The following is a 20,083-nucleotide window of genomic DNA, read 5'->3' as shown; positions in this document are numbered from 1 at the left end:
CAACCTTTCATACTGGCCTGCTGGTATATACTCTTGACAGTATTTAAATTGGAAAGTTGTTATCGGAATTGTTATTATCCCGTGTATTATCCATTCAATGACAGGTCTTTCTGACATTGTCAATGGTAATCTCTCAAGTTTTTCAATGCTCAGAATCGTATAGTCTGCTCCTTTTTGTGCCAAACTGATTTGTGTATCAGTAAGGTTAAAGATAGAGAACAATGACGTTGTGTTGATTAAACGCCAGGGCACGTAGCCTGAACGCAGATTTTGCAACGTCCAGCCAAGCTGTACAATAGAACGCAATTGGGACTGACCGTGTTGTAACATTAGTAAGTCCTGTTCTATTATATCAATAGCAGATGATACAATACTGTCCAGTGAATATTTTCTGGAGGACAGAGTCATTAACCCATTGTCCACAACAGAAAATGATTTTTCCAAATTAATACGATCAATTTCTCATATTTTTTCTGCTGTTTCAATTTGTGTTTCTTTCCAAGCTTCGTTGTGTGCAGCATATATACCGGCCGCTATGAAACATTTTTGATGCTGTTTGCGTGGTCCCATTATGAAATTACGCAAGTCAGCACCGTCTTTAAGTAAAGTTAAGTGTTGCTTAATTTCTGCCAGTGTGGATTTCTGTAGCCATTCGAGGCAGAGTTTCCCTACACTGTATGTTGTAACTATCCCTGGATGTTGTCTCTGGGAGTATCTAGGGTCTGGCCTGGTCAATTTGAACCCCTGTATTTTATTCAGGAATCTATCTTGACAGTTATTTGTGTCTATGGGCCATATCAACCATTTTTTCCAATCAGGATGTGTTCTGTTTTGGTTAAAAATATGGGATACGTCTATCTCAACATCTGTAGTGCTATTACTGTCAGGTGTTGGCTTTGGAATAGACGGTTTGTTTAAGTCTTTAATTTTGGCTAGGCCAAGACAGGTTGTCTTTTGAATTGTCTCATTCAAGAATATAAGTTGTTCTGGGATCATGCAGGCTCTAAATAATGATTCTATACCTTGGACCTGCCAATCTTTGGTACCCCAGATTGTTTTTGTTTCAATGTTTTTTTTCCAAAAATCAAAACCAAATGTAGTCATTTTTTCATAAAATGTTTCCGAATAGATCAATTTAGTGTTTGTCAGCATTGTTTTCACCCCTGTCTTATTTAACAGTTTGAAATAAAACGTTTCTGCTTCACTTGTGTTAAACCCTGAGAAGTATGGAAATTTCTCGTAAAATGTTTTTGAACTACCTTTTGGTGGAGTTGCACAATGTTCCCATTGATTATAATTAAAAACATTTCTAGGTTGAGCAGATTTATGCAAAAAGTGATGTGCAAAGTGATTGTAGCAATACATTTCTTCATAATTAGATGTACCCTGTAAGTAATCATGTTCTGTAAATTTTGCTGACATTACTTAGTCTGAAATCATATCATTAATGCTTTCAAAGTCCCAATCATCAGAGAATGTACTCGGTTTTACAAAGTCACTTAATGAAACCTTAAACTGGTGTGGATATTTCAAGAGCTCGACCGGGGCATAGATTTCGTAATCAGTTTTGTCCCAAGCTACCCCACCGGGTATTGAATTGGCTGTGACATTCACGGATGATAGTTCTCTTTTCTCGATGTGAGATGAATTGTGTGGCTTTAGGACCAAGTTGATGTTCTGACTTGCTGTGTCCATTGTACTGTATTTTCCCTCAATGAATTTTCCCAAACAAAGAACCATGATGAGCCAAAGCAGGAGGAAAGGTACACCTAACACAATCCAAAATCCATGGAGAAATCAGATAGGTTTCTTTGAGTTGATGAAAGAGTTCAGTTACTTTGTCTTTAAAAGTTTTTGTTGCTGGCGTTTCTTCAGGCTCGCTAGGATCCTCAGAAAAGTCATCGAAATTGATGAAGTAGCCAGATGCAGTTCTGTCAATTGTTGGAATCGCTTCCGGATTTTTATTTGCTTTTGGAATTTTCTTTGTTTCATTAGCATAGACTGAGGCTACATCGTTGTAGACTGGTGTTTCTTGACGGACTGTTGCAATTTGGGTTTCAAGAGGCACAAGTTCCATGGCTTTGTTGCATAGTCCTTTTTTATTCACTGTAGGTTTATCAAATGTGATTAGTCTCTCAGTTTGAACCTCTTTTATAGTAGCAAGTTTTGGTGTTCTGCTACTTCTTGGGAGTCCACTGGGCCTACTACTTATTATTGGCCACATGATTGTGGTTTTACCAGGTCGATGGATACAACTCGGTTCTCCTTTTTAACAGCAAGGGGCGGTAGCACAACTGATCTTGTTCCGCTGACAGCTAAGACAGGTACTGCTTTTCTGTAAGAAGGCCCAAATTCCTTCTTCACCGCAATCTTCTCTCTGACCAGATCCCCAATTTTTGGAATCCAGACAGGCCTTGCTGGGACAGGTGGTTTATCTTCAGTGGTTGTTGGCTGCTGTTTTAACTTTACGTTGCTCAGGTCTTTTCTTGTTTCATTTAAGTCCTGTAAAATAGCCAAACGATCTTTGATGTCAAAGCATTTTTCTTCTACCACTGAAGTCTGACTATCTAAGTCCTGAATATGCATTCTAGTACCGAAGAATAGTTCGTACGGACTGAAACTTTTTAGTGAATTTCTTGGCAGATTATTAAGACTACGTTGGACACTTGTTAAATGTTGGACCCACCCATCACCCGAACCTAATACCCTCGCCGTTATAGATTGCTTTATGTCTCGGTTTTTTCTTTCCACAATCCCATTTCCCTCAGGATGGAAGGGACAAGAGTACCGCAATTCAATGCCCATGCTGGTCATGTCCTCCTTATAAGCTCGAGAGCTAAAAGCAGGACCCTGGTTAGAATGTAGCATGCCAATTGCGTATGTGCCGATATAGACTCGCAAATCTTTTATAACAGTTCTGGCATCAGCCGAGCGCTGGGGCCACATCCAAATGAATCTCGTGCAGGAATCCACTGCGACCATGATATATTTATAGTTACCATCCCTTTGTAAGGGACCACAGTGGTCCAGGTAAACCCAAGCTAATGGTTTATCGGAGATTAGAAGAGGCGTCTGTGCTGGTCGTTTCACTGTTGATACTTTCATTCTTTGGCATATTTCGCATTCTAGAACATAGTTCTTAGTTTCTATTCTCATGCGTGGCCACCAATATCTCTGTTTTAATAACGATATTGTGGCGGAAACACGAGCATGTGCAGAAGCCAGTCCTTCGTGTGCCGCTGTAATTAGTCCTAACCTGTGTTCCATATTTGGAATTGCCCTATCCCCCACTCCAGGGATTCGAGCAAAAGGAACATTATTCGCATCAGTTATGTATGAGTACTTTACTGGAAAGCCTTTCGGGAGTGTTTTTCTGTCCTGTTTTACTGACGCACTGACTGCTTGCATTATATCGCTGTCTATTTTTGTTTTTGACCGGGTGATAGCAGCTACGGAAGCCGTTTGCACAGCTGCCTTTGCGGCTTCATCAGCCAATGAATTCCCCGCAACGTGAACGCCATCACGTTGATGACTCAGTGTATGTATCACGTGAGTCTTTTGTAGTTCTTTCTGTAAAAGAACTTCTTGTTCCCAAAGCGTTTTATGCTTGATTGTGCCACCTTTTGCATCTTTGAAACCGTTTTGAACCCAGTTCTTCAGGTATTCATTATAGGACTGAACGCAGTAATATGAATCGGACACTATGAGTGTGGGGAATTCGCGATGGGTATTTTAAAGGGCCATTTAAAATGCTAGTAGTTCAGCTCGCTGAGCTGTACAATCTCCTAGAGATTGTGTTTTAGTGACCAGTGGTCTAAATTTTCCTTCGTGCCAACGACCTTTAACAATCGCGCACGCAGCACTGTAAGCTTGTTTACCCCCAACTGCGGGCTGTGTTGATCCGTCTGTATATATTCTACAGCCGTAGTGTTCTAGAGGTAGGATTTCGGTTGGCAGAGGACATTCATATTCATATTGTATAAATTCTTGTGTTTTTAAATTAGCCTCAAATTCATATACTACGTCTGTTGCAGCAAGAGAATTAACCCATTGGATCCATCTCGGATGTAGTGCTTTAGCATTCGGAATGCTTGCTTTTATTACCGCTTCTAGGGCTGGTACTGGTGTAACGATTATTATTCGTTTACCTTGTGCTAGGGCTCTTTCTTTTGCTACAGCAGTCTGAACCGCAGTTAGAATTTTTTCCGTTGAACTAAATTTAATTTCAGCTTTTGTGTACAAATGTGATTTGTAAGCTATTGGTACAGTTTCTCCCTCATTAGAGGTCAGGTACGTGAATCCGCATCTTCCTGGGATGACTCGGGTTACAAGGTTGTGTGTATTATCGCGAGTTTGCAATTTTGTTTTAGCTAACATGTCTGTTTGCAACGATCTCAAAATTTCTGTGTGTTTTTGAGTCCAATTGATTGGTTTAAAATCAGGTTTTATTAGTTCATAGAGAGGTTTAACCCTCTCTGCATAGTTTAGAATGTAAGTTCTTCTGAAATTCAGGAAACCTAGTATTGATTGTAAGTTCTTCAGCGTTTTTGGTGCTTGAAATACAGCGCATTTCTCTAAGAAATTGTCTGCTAGGCTTTTGCCTTCACTTGATAATTCATATCCTAAAAACAGGACTGTTAGATGGGCAATTCGTGACTTTTTAAAGTTGAATTTGTAACCCTCTGCTGCGAACCCAAGTATTATGGTGTTCACTCTTTTCAAGTGAGTATCCAAGTCATCGTCTGTGAGGTAGATGTCATCGACATGAGATAATGCTTCATCATCATATATTTGTAGTAACTCTGTTACTCTTGCTGACAATAATCCTGGGCTACTCTTGAATCCCTGTGGGAGTCGACAGAAATTGCTGCGACCCCATTATTGAGAAAGCGGTCAAATACCTGCTTTCAGGTGCAATGTTTTGACAAACGAATCCATTAGAGATGTCTAATGTCGTTTTGTATTTTTTGCGCACGATGTTATTCATTAGTGCTGCACTGTGTGAGTTTTGTACTGCAAATGTCTTGCAACATGAGTTAAGGTGTCTGTAGTCCAAAACTAGACGATATGATTCGTCTGGCTTGGAGACAGGAAACAAAGGATTGTTCATTTGTGAGGTGCATGTTTCAATCACCCCCTGGTATTCAAGTTGATCTAAGATCTCCCTGACTTGTTGTTAGCTTCTTGCTTAATTGGGTACTGCCTTTGTGCAGTTGGTTGACATTTTAACTGGATTTTGTGAGGAGGAGAGTTCTCATCACATCCTACATGATTTATATATAATGCAGGAGCTTGGGCTACTGCCCATTTTCTTGTATATTTTTTATGAATTGGAATATGATTTGAGAAGGCAGGCATAATCATTTCTTCGCCATGAGGGCACTCCCTGACAAACTCTGGTGGCCAGTCTTTCTCAGCTAAAAGGATGTCATAGCCTTTGGAAAGGTTATCCCAAAACAGACCCCTTACTTTCCTAGTCTTATCTCCCTCTATACGTAATGTTATTTCGTATATTTTATGAGGTTTGCTAACTCTGGTGTCTGCAGTTTCCACCTGAATGTATTCATTTGTGTCCACTGTCTCCAGATGATTTATCAAGATCTTGCGAGCTATTGTCACTTCTGCTGCGCTGTCTAGTATTGTCTGGGCCCACTCTCCGTTTTTCAGTTGTGTCCTCAGTATCCTCGGCATGTTTGATTATTTTAATACTGGCTACCTTCTTTCTTGGAAATTGTAATTTTTTACTTTGATGAGCAGGTTCCTTGTCTTTGGACTTGACGTGCTCTTCCCTGTGTTCTGACCGTCCTCTTTTTTCCGATTTCTGCGAGGAAGTCTGAAAAGATCGAGAGGGACGTGTATCAATATCTTGATATCTATCAGGTTTCTTCAGATTATCCCTATTTCTAAGGTTGTATCTTTTCTCAGAGGGCTCCCTCTGGGGAGACTTGTGTCCTTGGTCCGGAGATCTTTCTCTCCGCCGAGGAGACCTTCCTCTGGACTGGAATCTTTTTTCTTTGGGAGTGGATTGTTTATTTCCATCCCAGCTCTTTTTTGGAGTGTTTAGATTATTTTAAATAAATATCTTTTCAGGATTTTCAGTTAGTTGGGGTTTTACTGGTTTCCCACCCAAACTATCTCTTCCTAGTTCTTCATAGGATTTTTCTATGATTCTGGCAAGTTCAATTGGTTGGTCTGCTGTGAGAAGTTGGCCTGATAGGTGATGTTTCCAATTCTGGAACCACCGGTTATCAGACCAAACAATCCCTTATGGTGTCTGGTTGTAAGTCAACCTTATTAGACAAGCTATCCTAGGGGTAGCATGGACTAAGCAGCCTAAAGGCTTAACTTAAGAGGTCGTGTTAAGCGAGCTGTTTTACCACATACAATCCTGTAATATCAAATGAAAGGACACCACACAAGTATATATTATAAAAATATATGTATTTATTACTAAAAACAATCCCCAGTATTCTTTATGAATAAAGGGGCACAAGCGTTAAATCAAAAGCACAGTTTAAACATACAAAGTTGCACAATTATGGATGAGGGCGGGGGCCACTCAAACCATATACTAAACAAGTGGTATAAGAGATACCAATCGAACAGTGGTTAGGCCTAGGGCCTAGGGAATCGCTGGGAGCAGTCAGGACAAGCAGTGCTGAAGTCGGGAAAAGCCCACGGGATTCGGGTGCAGTGCGGAAAGCGCACGCATGCACCAATGTTAACCAATGGTGCGTAAAAGTTGTAAAGTTAAAGTTTAAGGACACTTCCGCTGAACCTAGAGGAACAAAACTTAAGACACAGACCCTAGAGATGTGTACCAGTGTGGGAACACCGGCGGAGCAAAGTTACCTCACCCACAGGAAGCGGGTGCACAGGGTCGAAGTTGAGTCGGGTTTCGTCACGCAGGTTCTTGGTGCTTGAAGCTGAAAGGGCTGCAGGCGGGGTGAAAGAGAAGTGTCCGGTGGAGTCCAAGGGTGGACTCAAGTCGAAAAGTACCTGAAAGCAGAGGGGACAGAGTCTGGGTCACTCAGCAGTGACCAGGGTGGAACCAGGACGGAACCAGGCAATGTCGGGCGCAATCAGGTGGTCGTTGAGGAGCTTCTCTCCGCTGTCACGTGGGCTCTGGGGCATCTACGACGTCCAGGAGCAGGTCACGATCTCTCCCACGCAGGCTCTCGCCGTCGGCGCTGTGGGCTTCAAGATTGGAGCAAACAATACTTGGCAAAAGCAATCCACGCGGAACCGGGAGATTGCTTCTCACTCAAACCAGGAGGGTCAGAGTGGGGGCTCCTTTTCAGGGGAGCTGGTGCAGATCTGGAGCAACCAGATTTGCAGGTCGAATTTCAAAGTTCATCGGCACAGGGGCCACTAGCCGGCTGGCAAGTGACCGGGCCAATGCGTTGAGCCAAATGGAGCAGAAGGGCCCCACGCAGCACTCGTCGAGTGTGGAGGGCTGAACTTCGGTGCAAGAGTGGCTCAGGGTTGGGGCTTCTCAAACCCCGGTGTACAGCTTCGAGGGTCACTCGTGGGCTGCACGGTCAGCGTCTCGTGGTCAATTCAAGATGGCGTGCCCCATGCTTCCGGTCGCCTCCACGGGTCTCAGCTCTGCCGGGACTGTGGATCGGGCTGTTGGAAGGCAGGCAAGCTTGATCTCGTCGATCTCTGTCGCTCGAGTTCCGGCGGGAACTGCGACAAAGCAGACGTCGATGGCTGGATGGGGCCTGTTTGCACAGGGTGGTCACTCCTTGACCACAAGGGAGATTCTTCGGGCTTCCACGTTGAGTAGGATGTCGAAGGGTCCAGAGTTTCATTTCTTATGTTTCGTCAGGAAATCTGAAGTGCATTGGCACTGCTCCCACTCTTATTCGAATCTGGGGGGCTGGATTACCTGCTAGGTCCCCTCCTATGGGTGGGACCCAGGAAGTGGGTGGATACACCCCCTTCCTTTGATCCAGGCCGCCCTGGCACGAGGGCTGGAGTGCCCCAGAACCGGTTTGGCCGGATTATGCAAGGGGCAGCCTTGTGCGCCCCAAGCAGTGTCTTGTTTCTTTCAAACCTCCCTGCTACAATCCACTATCTCCTGTCTGGAGGGTGGTAACACCCCCCTGCGACAGGAAACCCTTTGTCCAGGCCCCATTTGGCTGAGTTTCGGTCAGCTGCAGGGGGTCAGACTCTTGTCTGTGGCAGAGGCATCCATTTTGTGGATCTAAGGTCCTTTTAGAAAGTAACCGCATTTAAGTAAAGTAACATGTCTTACCCCTCTAGAGGGGTGGAATGCTATCCCCGTCGCCAGAACTGGCGAGGGGATAGTATTCCAAATCATATGACACCTTACACGACATGTTTTGATAAAGCCAAACCAAAGTTGCTATATAACCGCGAGGATTATAAGGCATTTAAGAGTATATGGTATGGCATTATCCTGAAACAGCTTAGGGAGTGGTTTCCGACAGCTGCAGACAGGCTCAGCTCATGCTAGAGCTCCATCTCACATTAAACCACGCACTCTGCCTCCAGGATTGATGAGGCCTTCCATAGGAGTGGCTCAAAGGTTTATATGTGTCCAGATATAGGTTTAGATATAGGTATACTATATCTAAGTAAGGGGTGATTACACCACCTTACCCCAGCTGAGTGATCAGCCAGTTGTGTCAATTTAAGAACCAGCCAGGGGTGGCAAAAGATATGCTGCAGCCCCTGGTAGGCCTTGGTGGCCCCTATGCCCTGGGCACCTATAGTGCATTATACAGGGGCTGACAAGGAGTCCATTTCCAATTGTGGTATGTACCTAGGGTACATGGAATCCATTTTACAGAGAGAGCAGATGGCCTGGGGCCCTGATTAGCAGGGAACCAGGTCAACTAAGTCAAAAAACCAGCTAAACACAGGCAAAAAATCTGGGATAACCATAGTCAGGTAGCCACCTTCCTACATCTGCTATATCTGTTTCTTTCAATTTCTGACGGATCGCCACAGATGCTGCTTCTCCTTTTATGTTGGCTAAGAATATAGCCGAGACCTTCTTGAAGTCTTTCAGTAATTTCATACCCAGAGTTAAAGCAGGTTCTGGACCGTATTCATTTTGAATCTGTCTTAGCACATCTGGTATTATCGCCATAGACGGAACACCATGTGTTTTTGTGTAAATGGAAGCAAAGACTGTACCCCAAGTGTCACAGTCCTCCACATGTGGTGCCATCCCCATTGGAAGACAGATAGTCAGAATTCTGTGTTTCTCGGTAGGGGTAGTATCCGGAAATACTGCCTCTATTTGAGTTATTTTTTGTGCTAACCAGAATGGAATTTGTTCCCGTTTTACGGGTACTTTACCCAGACATGATTATATGTTCTGTGGTGTTATTTTGTTTGTGTTCCCCTGATGAGGGGTCAGCTGTGGAATGTTAATAGCTGGTTGGATTGTTGAAGTCCGCATTACATATTGGACTAATTGTCTATGTATTTTAATTAGTTGTTTTAGCTGTGCTAAAAGTTCTGGTACTGACATTTTTTTAATGTCTGGCTGTGGTGTGTAGCTGGCTAGAACCGGCCACGTTGCTCCTGGTCTACCTAGTGGACCGAGCCTGGTGATGTGATTATTATGTTTTAGGGCGCCTTTAAACCAGAGCAGGTGCTCTTGGTATTTTAATGGGATTTCAACCTCCTCAAAAGGAGTGTATTCATCCGGAGGTTCCTCTATTTTGTAATAGTGGAAGTCGTGTGTGACAGCGTTTGCTGCGGGAAAGTTTATCCATGGATAGAATACCTCTGTCTGCCGATATTCATGGGCCTCAATTACGAATACGACTATTCCGCCTCTCGGTGTTAGTCCATTTTCTATAAGTTTAGGAGTTATAGTTTTTCTTATGTTGACCGGAATGAGTATAACATTCGGGTCATTGTCTCGGAGACTTGTGTCATCCACTAGGATTTGAGCTGCTATTCTAGCTGCCTCCCTTTCGTCTTCACTTTCTGACATTTTTACTGACAAAAAGGTCTTTGTTGCAGATCACGTTTCAAGGAAACAAAGATTAGGTGCACAATTTTTTGGAACACTGTATCCTTCAACGTTGACTAAACCAAAAACTATACATAGGAATCTCTTCCTACTAAGTTCTGGCGGTTTTTAACCTTTTACCCACTCCAGACGTCTTTTGGAGTATTTACGGCAAAAAGGGTCTGTGTGAAAAAGCACGACTGAGTTACTCTAACGTCTTGCGTTAGATTTATCGCCTTGCCAAACGTTGGGCACCATGTAGTGTAGTTCCTATATTCCCAATAGGCTCTGCGCATTGGAATAATATAACAGCAGCTTAGACGTAGGACTGAGGTCGACTAGATCTCTACTGACTATATTAGACTTAAGGTTTGCCAGCTAGCTCAGAGGTCACTAGAAACTTTCTCGAATAAACGAGGAGGAGTTTAACCTCCCTGGATAGACAAGAAGGGATTAGCTTCTGACAACCATAAAACATGACAACTTTGCTCCCCCAGAATAAGAGTGTATCTCTAGAGTCCTGGGAAAACAATAGACAGCTATTTCACTCAGTCAATAGTGCTTACTTAGTTTCACCAGAGTGCAGAGAAAAGAGAGACGGGCGTTTTCAATAAAAGGTCTTTTTTATTGAGCAGTCTTCTTCCTCATGCAAGAGAAATGAATTGCCACAATTGCAATACTCGTAGTAAAGTAAAGTGCGTACAGTAAAAGGAGGATTATAAAATAATACTGTAAAAGCATTGATATGGTTTCTTAGCCATATGACACTTTAAAATAAATAAAATACATACATACATGTATACATTGACTAACGTACTCAACTGGTGCCTCTAAATACGCCTACCCCAGTGTACCTGACCTAAGGCTAATACGTGGGAAGGAGTAAGTAAGTAGCAGTTTAAGTTAAGTTTGGCTTGCCAAGAATCTGACTCAAGAATTCTCTTTAAGGGTTTAGTCAGTTCCGTACCTGGGTAATAGAAAGCAGGAGGTCTGGTATCTCTCTCTCAGGACTCGATATCCCAGTAACCCGCGAAGGTATCTGGAAACACCGGAGCTGGATTTCCCGGCAGGAGAAAAGACAGCGTCTCTCTCAGTGCGTCAAAAGAGATGGGGCAGCATCCGTGGGCTCTCGCATCAGCTGGGCTCTCGGGCAAGTAGATAGCTGCTCTGATCCAAAACCACCACCGTGTGTTTGCTTAAGGCAACGTTGGTATGTTTATACCTGAAAGGTGCCAGGTTTGACGTAAGGTTGGACATAAGACGTCAATAAAGATGTCACTAAGAACTGGCCGTTCTTTCAGTGCTTCACAGGAGTTCTAGGACGAAATCAAAACAAAAGCAAGGGGGATTTCCCAGGTTGCTGGAGGTTTGGTTTGTTTAGAGAAGTCGTTGTGCTTTCTAGGAGTCCGGGGAAGTAGCCTTGCCTAACGTGACAGCATGTGCTACGACTGAATATGGATATGATTATTATGCCGTTATAGGGATATTATTTATTATAACCGAACAAGGGCATAAAATAGAAATATTGGTTTAGGCTCCTGGATAAAAACACAATACGCCAAGGTATGGCTCTGCATTTTATGTAGTTCAATATCTTGTCTACCGTTTGGTAAACATCAATAGGTAAGCCGTCTGGGCCGAGAGGGGTAAATGAGTATCTTTAAAATGTTCCTCAATGTCTTTAGCATCTTGGAGTGGGGATAATTGAGGATAACCCGGACTTGGGGGGTACGTTATAAACCAATCCTTACACATATAATAGATTTGGTCAGAGACCATTCGCAGTGGGTGGTGCTTCATCCTAAAGTTAAAATTGGCGGGTACATTGTTACCATAGGCCTTTGAACCCTCTTTCATTATGGCATGATGTATGTGTTCTGGCCTGTCCTGTTCTTCTTTGGTCATTGGAGTGTCTTATCTAAATCTTCTGGTTTCATCGTCATCCCCTTCTACCTCCAGAAATCGTTGATGAGTGGGTGCAGTTCTAGGGTTGGGAAGTATGAGAAGGATCTCATTCTTGCGGCTGCACTTCTTCTGCAGAGGATATTGTCAGGGGTCCTCGTGACCGCTGGGAACTGAGGGGACAACTGATGTACGATCTATGTGTTTATGAGCATAAGCTTTACAAGCCAACATTTCTGCTTCTTATCCTATCGATACCAGTTTTCTGCGTTCTCTTTCTTTTGTTGGCTTGTGCTTGTCTCCTTACTGTTCCCTCCCAGTGGACCCCGCAGTTTCTGACCCATGCATGTTCATCCCAACATTGTAAGGCCTCATAAAGTAACAATCAAATCTTTCCCTGTCTTTGCCGAGCCATTAAATATTGTTGCAAATAACCCAACTTCACTTTTTCAAAGGATCTTACTCCTGGCTGTTGCAAATCTGGATTGGATTTAGTTTATTCATGCCATTGTTTCAGAAATAGGCCTTCCTGGAGACTCTTTTTTTAATTACATACCACACCGGACTACTGGGTGGAGATGTGGACTGTGGCACTTCTAAATACTTGTCGCTACAAAAAGTTGCTACACAGGCACAATTTTTACTAACACAACAACCAGTGGTAAGGAGGAACACAATTGAAACTGATATAACAGAAATGGGGACTCAAACCACCTGTCACTAAATATGAGGTCAAATCAGGTCGGGGGTCTCGAACCACCCGCAAACAACCACTCAAGTGGGCCTTGAACCACTCAAAATTTTAAACTCAATGTCTCCTTTCCTGGTTGATAACTGTATTTTACTGTGTCAAGGCAACAGAGGTCTGGTTCATTGGGATTCAGCCAAGCGAGTCACTTGCTGTGAACTGCAACTGCAGGAAACCGGTCTCCCCTCTCCAGGCAAACACTTTGAAGTCATCAAGTTCGCCTGGCCCTCCAACCGTGGTGGCGACTCCAACTGGGCTCCGACTTGGTAGTCCTGGGTTTTGGCACAGTTTGTTAACCCCTTAGCTGCGGCAGCTATTCCGCCGCAGTGCTTAGGGGGAAGGGGGGGCCGCGCGGCGCTCGCGTACTAGTGACGGAACTGCTCCGTCATGGCCCTCGGGTGAGCTGTGCTTATGACGGAACGGTTCCGTCACGGCCCCGCCCGCCTAATAGAACGCTCAGCGCAGGCGTGGAATTCGCGTTGCGCAGGCGCGGCGAGCGGGCCGTGACGGAACCGTTCCGTCACCAGCACAGCCCATCCGAGGCTTGTGACGGAACGGTTCCGTCACGAGCACACAAGGGGTTAAACCAAACTACTCTTCTAAATAAAGCATGGACAAGCACAGTTGTAAGCAGTCAGGAAGCAACGTTTATTTGCTATTGCTCGAGTGAGAACAGCCAGCTACCAACCGCACTGTCCTGCCTTGGGTTACAATCTGCAGTCTAGCACATGTTGAGCCACGTAGGAGAACATTACGCTGAAGACGGTTGACAAACAATAAATTATTATGATCAGGCAATAATCAGGAGGCGCGCACAGGGTGCACCGAAACTGCCTGCAAGCATATTCCAAGAAAGCCCACAAGATAAAAACATACTGCACCTGGTGTTGGCACACCGTAAACAGAACATACACAGTTTCCGTCTCTTCAGAGACAAGAGCAATGTAATAACATGAACTGCAAAATGAAATACAACCTATACATGGGTTAACAGTAATTTACGCAGTATATCTTCTTCCACACAATGCGCCTTGCATTACCTTTGTTATGTACTTCCTGAAGAGTTACCTTTGTTATGCACTTCCTGAAACTGAAGAAACTGCAGCGCATCCTGAGTCCTCTTTTTCTACAATCTGTTCTTGTTTAAATGAAATCTTAACCATATGCATCTACCTACTCCTGTACCTGTGGCATGTGGGTGCTCCGTGAGCGCACTTTCTTTATTAAGTTACTTTGTAAACTCTGGCAAATCACCTCCTTTTCTGAAGTAAATAAGATGTGACTTCTTTGATAGAGCTTTTAGTTAAATATCCGTGTATGAGGAAAAATCCTTCTGTAACGTTCAAAGATGGTAAAGAAGAAATGTCTTGTACCACAATTTAAACATTATGTATTTAATTCTTTCATGTTTACATTTAGTAATTTAACATCATTTTACATCCAACAGGAAACAAGCCTTGAATACATGAAATGATAATGGATTTAGAAGATACTACTGTAAATCAACAAAAACAATGAAGAATTGAGCTCCAGTATTCAAGGCGGCCTCAGCAACGTCATATTGACGAACCTGAACGTTAACTGACGGATCCTGGAAGAAGCTGTCAAGGGCAATTCAGTGAATGTAAGAGTCTGAGCCGAGCACCTCCACTCCACAAAACTAAGAAATAACCGCTGGAAAATTAAGGCAACAACACTGACAAAGCAACTCTCTTGTAAACAGGTGTCCAACACCAACTTTGATCCTGGTATTGAAATGATGTGTTTACAGCAGTGCTCCGCTTTCTTAAAATGATAACAGACGCCCATTCAGTGCGCTCGGTGTATGGTAAACTCTTTCTAGCCAAACCACAGGAACCCGAGAAAAGAACAATGGTGTGGGGCCAGACAATTGACGTGTAAAAGAAAGACGAGTTCTGCTATCTGAAATACAAGTTTATGTCCCAGTTTGTGCCGACCAGAAGGAAGATAGATCATTATCCCTAACTGTGCATAACATTTAACCATTCCAAAGACACTATCGCCCACAAAGAAGCCTTGCACTCTTTATGAGTGCGACGTTTTTTTGGTGACCTTGAGTGTGGCAGGTGTTTCGTGACATTTGCACTTTATTAAATCAGAAAGCAAATGTGCAAAATATCATACATACAGGGAATGTGAGAATAGAACATGTGCTTTATCAGCCATGTTTGCCCTTCAGGAAACACAGTCATGGGATGCAGGCAAATATATACCAGACTTGGAGACATTAACCAAGAAAGAAGAACCTTACACATGCAACAAGAACTTTAGTTTGTCATCAGAACTAAATCACCATCAGCAAACACACACAGGTGAAAAACCATTCAAGTGCAGTGAATGTGAGAAGAGATTTAGTCGGTTACCATATCTACAAACACATCAGCGAACACACACAGGGGAAAAACCATTCAAGTGCAGTGAATGTGGAAAGAGCTTTAGTCAATCATCAGTCCTACACAGGCATCAGCGAACACACACAGGGGAAAAACCATACCATTGCAATGATTGTGGAGAAAGCTTTAGACATTCCTTAACATTAAGGAATCATCAGCGAATACACACGGGGGAAAAGCCGTTCAAGTGCAGTGAGTGTGTGAAGAGCTTTAGTCGGTTACCATATCTACAAACACATCAGCGAACACACACAGGGGAAAAACCATTCAAGTGCAGTGAATGTGGAAAGAGCTTTAGTCAATCATCAGTCTTACACAGGCATCAGCGAACACACACAGGGGAAAAACCATACCATTGCAGTGAATGTGTGAAGAGCTTTGGTCAATTATCATACCTACAAAGTCATCAGCGAACACACACTGGGGAAAAGCCATACCATTGCAGTGAATGTGGAAGTAGTTTTCATGACTCTTCAGCATTAAGGATTCATTTGCGAATTCACACCGGGGAAAAGCTTTTCAAGTGCAGTGAATGTGTGAAGAGTTTTACTAAGTTATCAATCCTGCAAAGTCATCAGCGAACACACACCGGGGAAAAACCTTATCATTGCAGCGAATGCGGAAGTAGTTTTCGTAACTCCTCAAACTTAAGGATGCATCAGAGAACGCACACGGGGGAAAAGCCATACAAGTGCACTGAATGCATGAGGGCCTTTACTCGATTATCAATTCTACACTGACATAAGCAAAAACACACCGTCATTGATCACACGTTGAAATAAACCTCAAGCTGTAGGGAATTCGTCAAGATTTTAAGTACATTAACAATAATACTGACGTATCTGTGGAAATACAAAGGAACAAACAAGTGCAGTTATTGGGAGATTAATGAATTACAGAAAACTATAACATTATAATTATTCGGAACATTCAAATACCAGATGATGAAAAGTAGATGATAGAAGACCCGGCTAGCAGGAAAGAAGTAAAACATAGATATTTGTAGAATTATGAAAGCGTTTATTGTCAGCGATTGTTCATTTCTCTACAGGTAGGAAGAAACAAGAAGCACCAGGAAACACTTTGGGAGACGAGCATAATGTGGACTAATAGAAAAGAAAGGTTTGTTTTTATTGAGTGAAACAGAGTTATAAAGGACAACATCCAAGCACATCTGATCACTCGACTGGTAAAAGCAACAGAATGAACAATGCTTGGACTGACAGGAGTACTTTCAGCAAGATTTAGGGATTAGTGATAAAACCCGTAAATCCATAACCCCAAAACACATGCACTCACATGGAGTGTTCAACCAAAAAACAAACAATTCAAGTTACCCAATCAGAAGGATGGCAAAGAGGCTTTACTCCAGAGGAGTGACAAGCATTAGAAGAGCCAAGACAAGCTGATACACAACATGCAAAATAAGCAAAATAAGCAAGCTACCAACAACATTAGTCAAAAAATATCCTAGAATAAAAGTAGATATGAGCATAATGGTTGTTCTCTACACTAAATATTACAAACAACCACTTATTTTGAACATGCCGTTCACTCATTTGTCTCTTCAATTAAAAGTTCTATTATCACCGAATATATTTTATTCATCATTTTACCAAACATAAATAACACTATTACTCTATAAACGCTAAACTCACAAATCACTTTTAGGGGGAAGCTGCAACTTGGGTTACTTGCAAGTAATAGCATGCTCTGGGACATATATCTGCAGATTTCGTTTAATCATTGGTGTGAAAGTCTATGGAATCCTTGTAGTTAGCCTGTGTATCTTTGAATGTTTAACAAACATATAATGATTTTTAGACGTGGGATTACATTGTGCTTTTGATGCAGCAGCTCCTTGTTTCCTACCAGTGTTTATGAATTGATTAGTTAATGTTAAAATACATTTTTGACATTGATGTATTCTTCTGTACTATAGATGTGTTGGTTTCCTGGAATATACCTTCATTCTAAAATAAATCTTAAGTGAATAATCACTCACATTTTCATCGGGAGGTCTGAGGGGCCTGATGTAACACTGTTGGTCAATCAAAACTTCAATTGGAAACTACAGACACTCACAGCCAGAGGATTTCAGTCTGTTGACAACCACTTACTCATCCTCGCTGATCGAAATAAGTGTAGTAGATCTGGCTCCCTCCTCCCATGTCCAGATGGTCGGCTAGCGCGTTGAGTTCAACACAATTTGAAAATCAAGATTTCACGGTGTGAACTATAATTGCAAGACAATCATGTAAGTATTAAAACTGAGGGGGAGGGGGAAATGCCAAGTCCCGTGTGAACATGCCAATTACGCACATCAAACAGGAGTGCAAACATTTATCACTCCAACTGCATTGCACACACCCTCTCACGGGTGCTTCCACTTTACGATCCAAACCAGGCCATCAAAAATCATGCTTTATCCTACATTTAGTGGCTGACACTCCTAGATGACATGAGTGGGCAGTTTCTAAACTTCTTTGTTTAAAGCAATCAGGAGGAGTGAAACTTCTCTCCTCCTATCAACAAAGTATTCTCTATAGATAATTAATTTGCCACATTACAATAAGGTTGCAACATATTTTCAACTGACTTCTATTTCACCCAACCTGTGATCATCAATTTCACAACAAATCAATAAAACGTCTCCTCTGAGAGCATCACACCATGCATCCATGTCAGAAAAAAAGAAACTATCTTCCACACTAGAATGATACATTCCTCAACCTCATCCTAAACATCCTTCTCGCTTGACTCAATGAAATGGTATCCTGACAAAAAATCTGCTCTCACGTTTTTTCCTCCTGCAATATGAATAACTGAGATGAAATTCCTGAATTTTTGTTGCCAGTCAGGCCAGTCTTGTGGTTATTAGGTCTCGCCTAGCGAACACAGCGCATGCGCTACATCGCCTTGGCGAGACTATTGTTGTGGGTTCGATGCGCGAAGGGAGACAAACCATGTGCGTGCCCAGACAGGCGATGTGCACGTGTATGGTGTCTCCTCTCTGCCTCACAGGCTCACACGCTCCTACCGCGCGCTCACACTAGAAGGCAGACACATGTTTGTTTGCCTGCTCATCGACAACAATGTAGCTTTAACCGCTTCCGTGCGGCGCCGATTCCGCCCCTGTGCTGAACATTCCAGAACAGGGTGCGGTCGTGACGGAACCATTCCGTCATCAGCACAGCTCAGCCGTGACTGATGACGGAATGGTTCCGTCACAAGCATCGAAAGGTTTAAGGAGCTGCGCAGCAGGTGGTCGATATCAGCCGTAAACAAAAACAATCCAGAGTTCCCGAGAGGCTCTCACATTGTTTCCAGTGATGGCACCGTGACTGTTGTTACCGCTGCCAACTGAGCAAGTGGTGAGTCTGGTTGGCTGTGAGGCGGCGGACAACAGGTTTTGTTTTTTCCTTGCGGCAACACTCAGCACAGACCATTGTGGTAAATAAATAATTAATTACCGGTACTATTTTTGAATACAGTGAATAAAACAGATAGCTCAATAAATAAGAGACAGGATTCGAGGTATCAGAGTCTACAGGCTTTAATCATGCATAAGGGAAGGGACAGGAACGGGATAGCCTACACGGAAATAGAAGGGATGGCAGCTGCCAGGGAATGGGAATGGAATCGAATGGCATGGGCATGGGGAGGCTTTCAGTAACAGTACACAATATATATATATATACTAAAACAATTACATTACATTCAATACAGTAGGCGTAGCAGTAGGCGTAACTCGTAGCAGTCGCGAAAGATAAGGACAAAATGGGTGTAACAAGAAGGCGTGTACATAGACATGTGATGTAGACGTCACAGAAGTGTCATAAATGGGGCGGAAACATGGAGGGGGCTACCTGAGCAGCTGGGACCTTTAACCTAGTGGTGCGCGCAAACGGGCAATGACGTGTTACCAGGAAGAACTGGGGCTATGACTTCTGCGCTAGAAGAGGAGACTAAAAGTCTGCGGTGTCAGACATGTACCTATAGCATATCTGGTATCTTGTGTTTGGAGTACATGTTGATAGAATCCAAAAGTTATCAGGGCAAAGGCTACTTGACACTAAGACTGGTGCATGCGTAATTCTACATATATTGCGTGTGCGAGGAATATTCTATGAATATTAATACAGTATTTCTCTTACATGGAGACAGAAAGGCTAGACCATGGCTGAAACTATTGATGCGATTCAGTAGCTTAGGAATGCAGAGAAGGAGGGCTGGACTGATAACTAGAAGCATAACATACTCTTGGCAGACAGGCAGAGCCAGGCCGGGCCGGGCACTGCGAGGCAGGAAGTAAGTGAAGGGTCAGGGATGCAGGTGGGGGCTGCATCGCTCCTCGGAGTGGGTTCAGGAGACTGGAGCCGAATCTGGTGTCCGGGCCCTTTTGAGGCCTAGGAACGGGGACAACTCAATGAATTAACGTGCACACTGTAAAATGTGGCAACATAGGCCTAATATTCGTTGCTTTCACGAGAACTGGAAACTGGCATACTAGAGTTGGACACAACTATAATTGCGTCTTTAATCGATCATAGGGAGATACATGCATATCGATCATGCACATATAGCATAAGATGGGGAACACGTAGGCACATATAACATGGCAAAATTTACTTTTCCACATTCCCTCCTTGTGCCCAACGTTTCCCTCAGGAAACATCAATATTCATGATACCATCTATCTGTTCATATAGCATCATTTGCTCGTCTCGAATTGTCTTGGAACGGGATTTAGGACTAGGAATACAAGAGGTAGCACACATGCCGCAAATCGCAGGGCCACATTGTAAACAGAGACAGCAACTGAATATGATCATTACTGCAATACCTAGGAATGACAATACTTTCCATCCCCAGGTAGATATGATACTCCAGAGCCAACCGGACCACGTCCAGGTGCCTGGATTCTGGTGTAACTGATGGGCAATTTTATGAAGTCTGGTTATAGCTGAATAAAGAGACGGCGCGTTATTAGGAATGAAAATGCAGCAACTAGATCCGATG

General features: G+C 43.2%; 1 protein-coding gene across 1 annotated transcript in view; it reads left to right on the top strand.

The window, feature by feature from the left end:
• Positions 1–17,016, top strand: part of LOC144806445 (uncharacterized) — a 224,137-nt gene extending 207,121 nt beyond the window's left edge. Inside the window, exon 7 of the mRNA XM_078672811.1 lies at positions 14,922–17,016. Within this exon, the coding sequence (XP_078528937.1) occupies positions 14,922–15,801 (880 nt within the window). The 3' untranslated portion in view covers positions 15,802–17,016. The remainder of the gene's footprint in view (positions 1–14,921) is intronic.
• Positions 17,017–20,083: the final 3,067 nt, after the last annotated feature.

The sequence above is a fragment of the Lissotriton helveticus genome, chromosome 1_2 (genome assembly GCF_964261635.1).
Source record: "Lissotriton helveticus chromosome 1_2, aLisHel1.1, whole genome shotgun sequence".
NCBI classification, from domain to species: Eukaryota; Metazoa; Chordata; class Amphibia; order Caudata; family Salamandridae; genus Lissotriton; species Lissotriton helveticus.
Note: the sequence above shows the minus strand (reverse complement) of the source record. Positions and strands in the feature narration are given on the sequence as shown.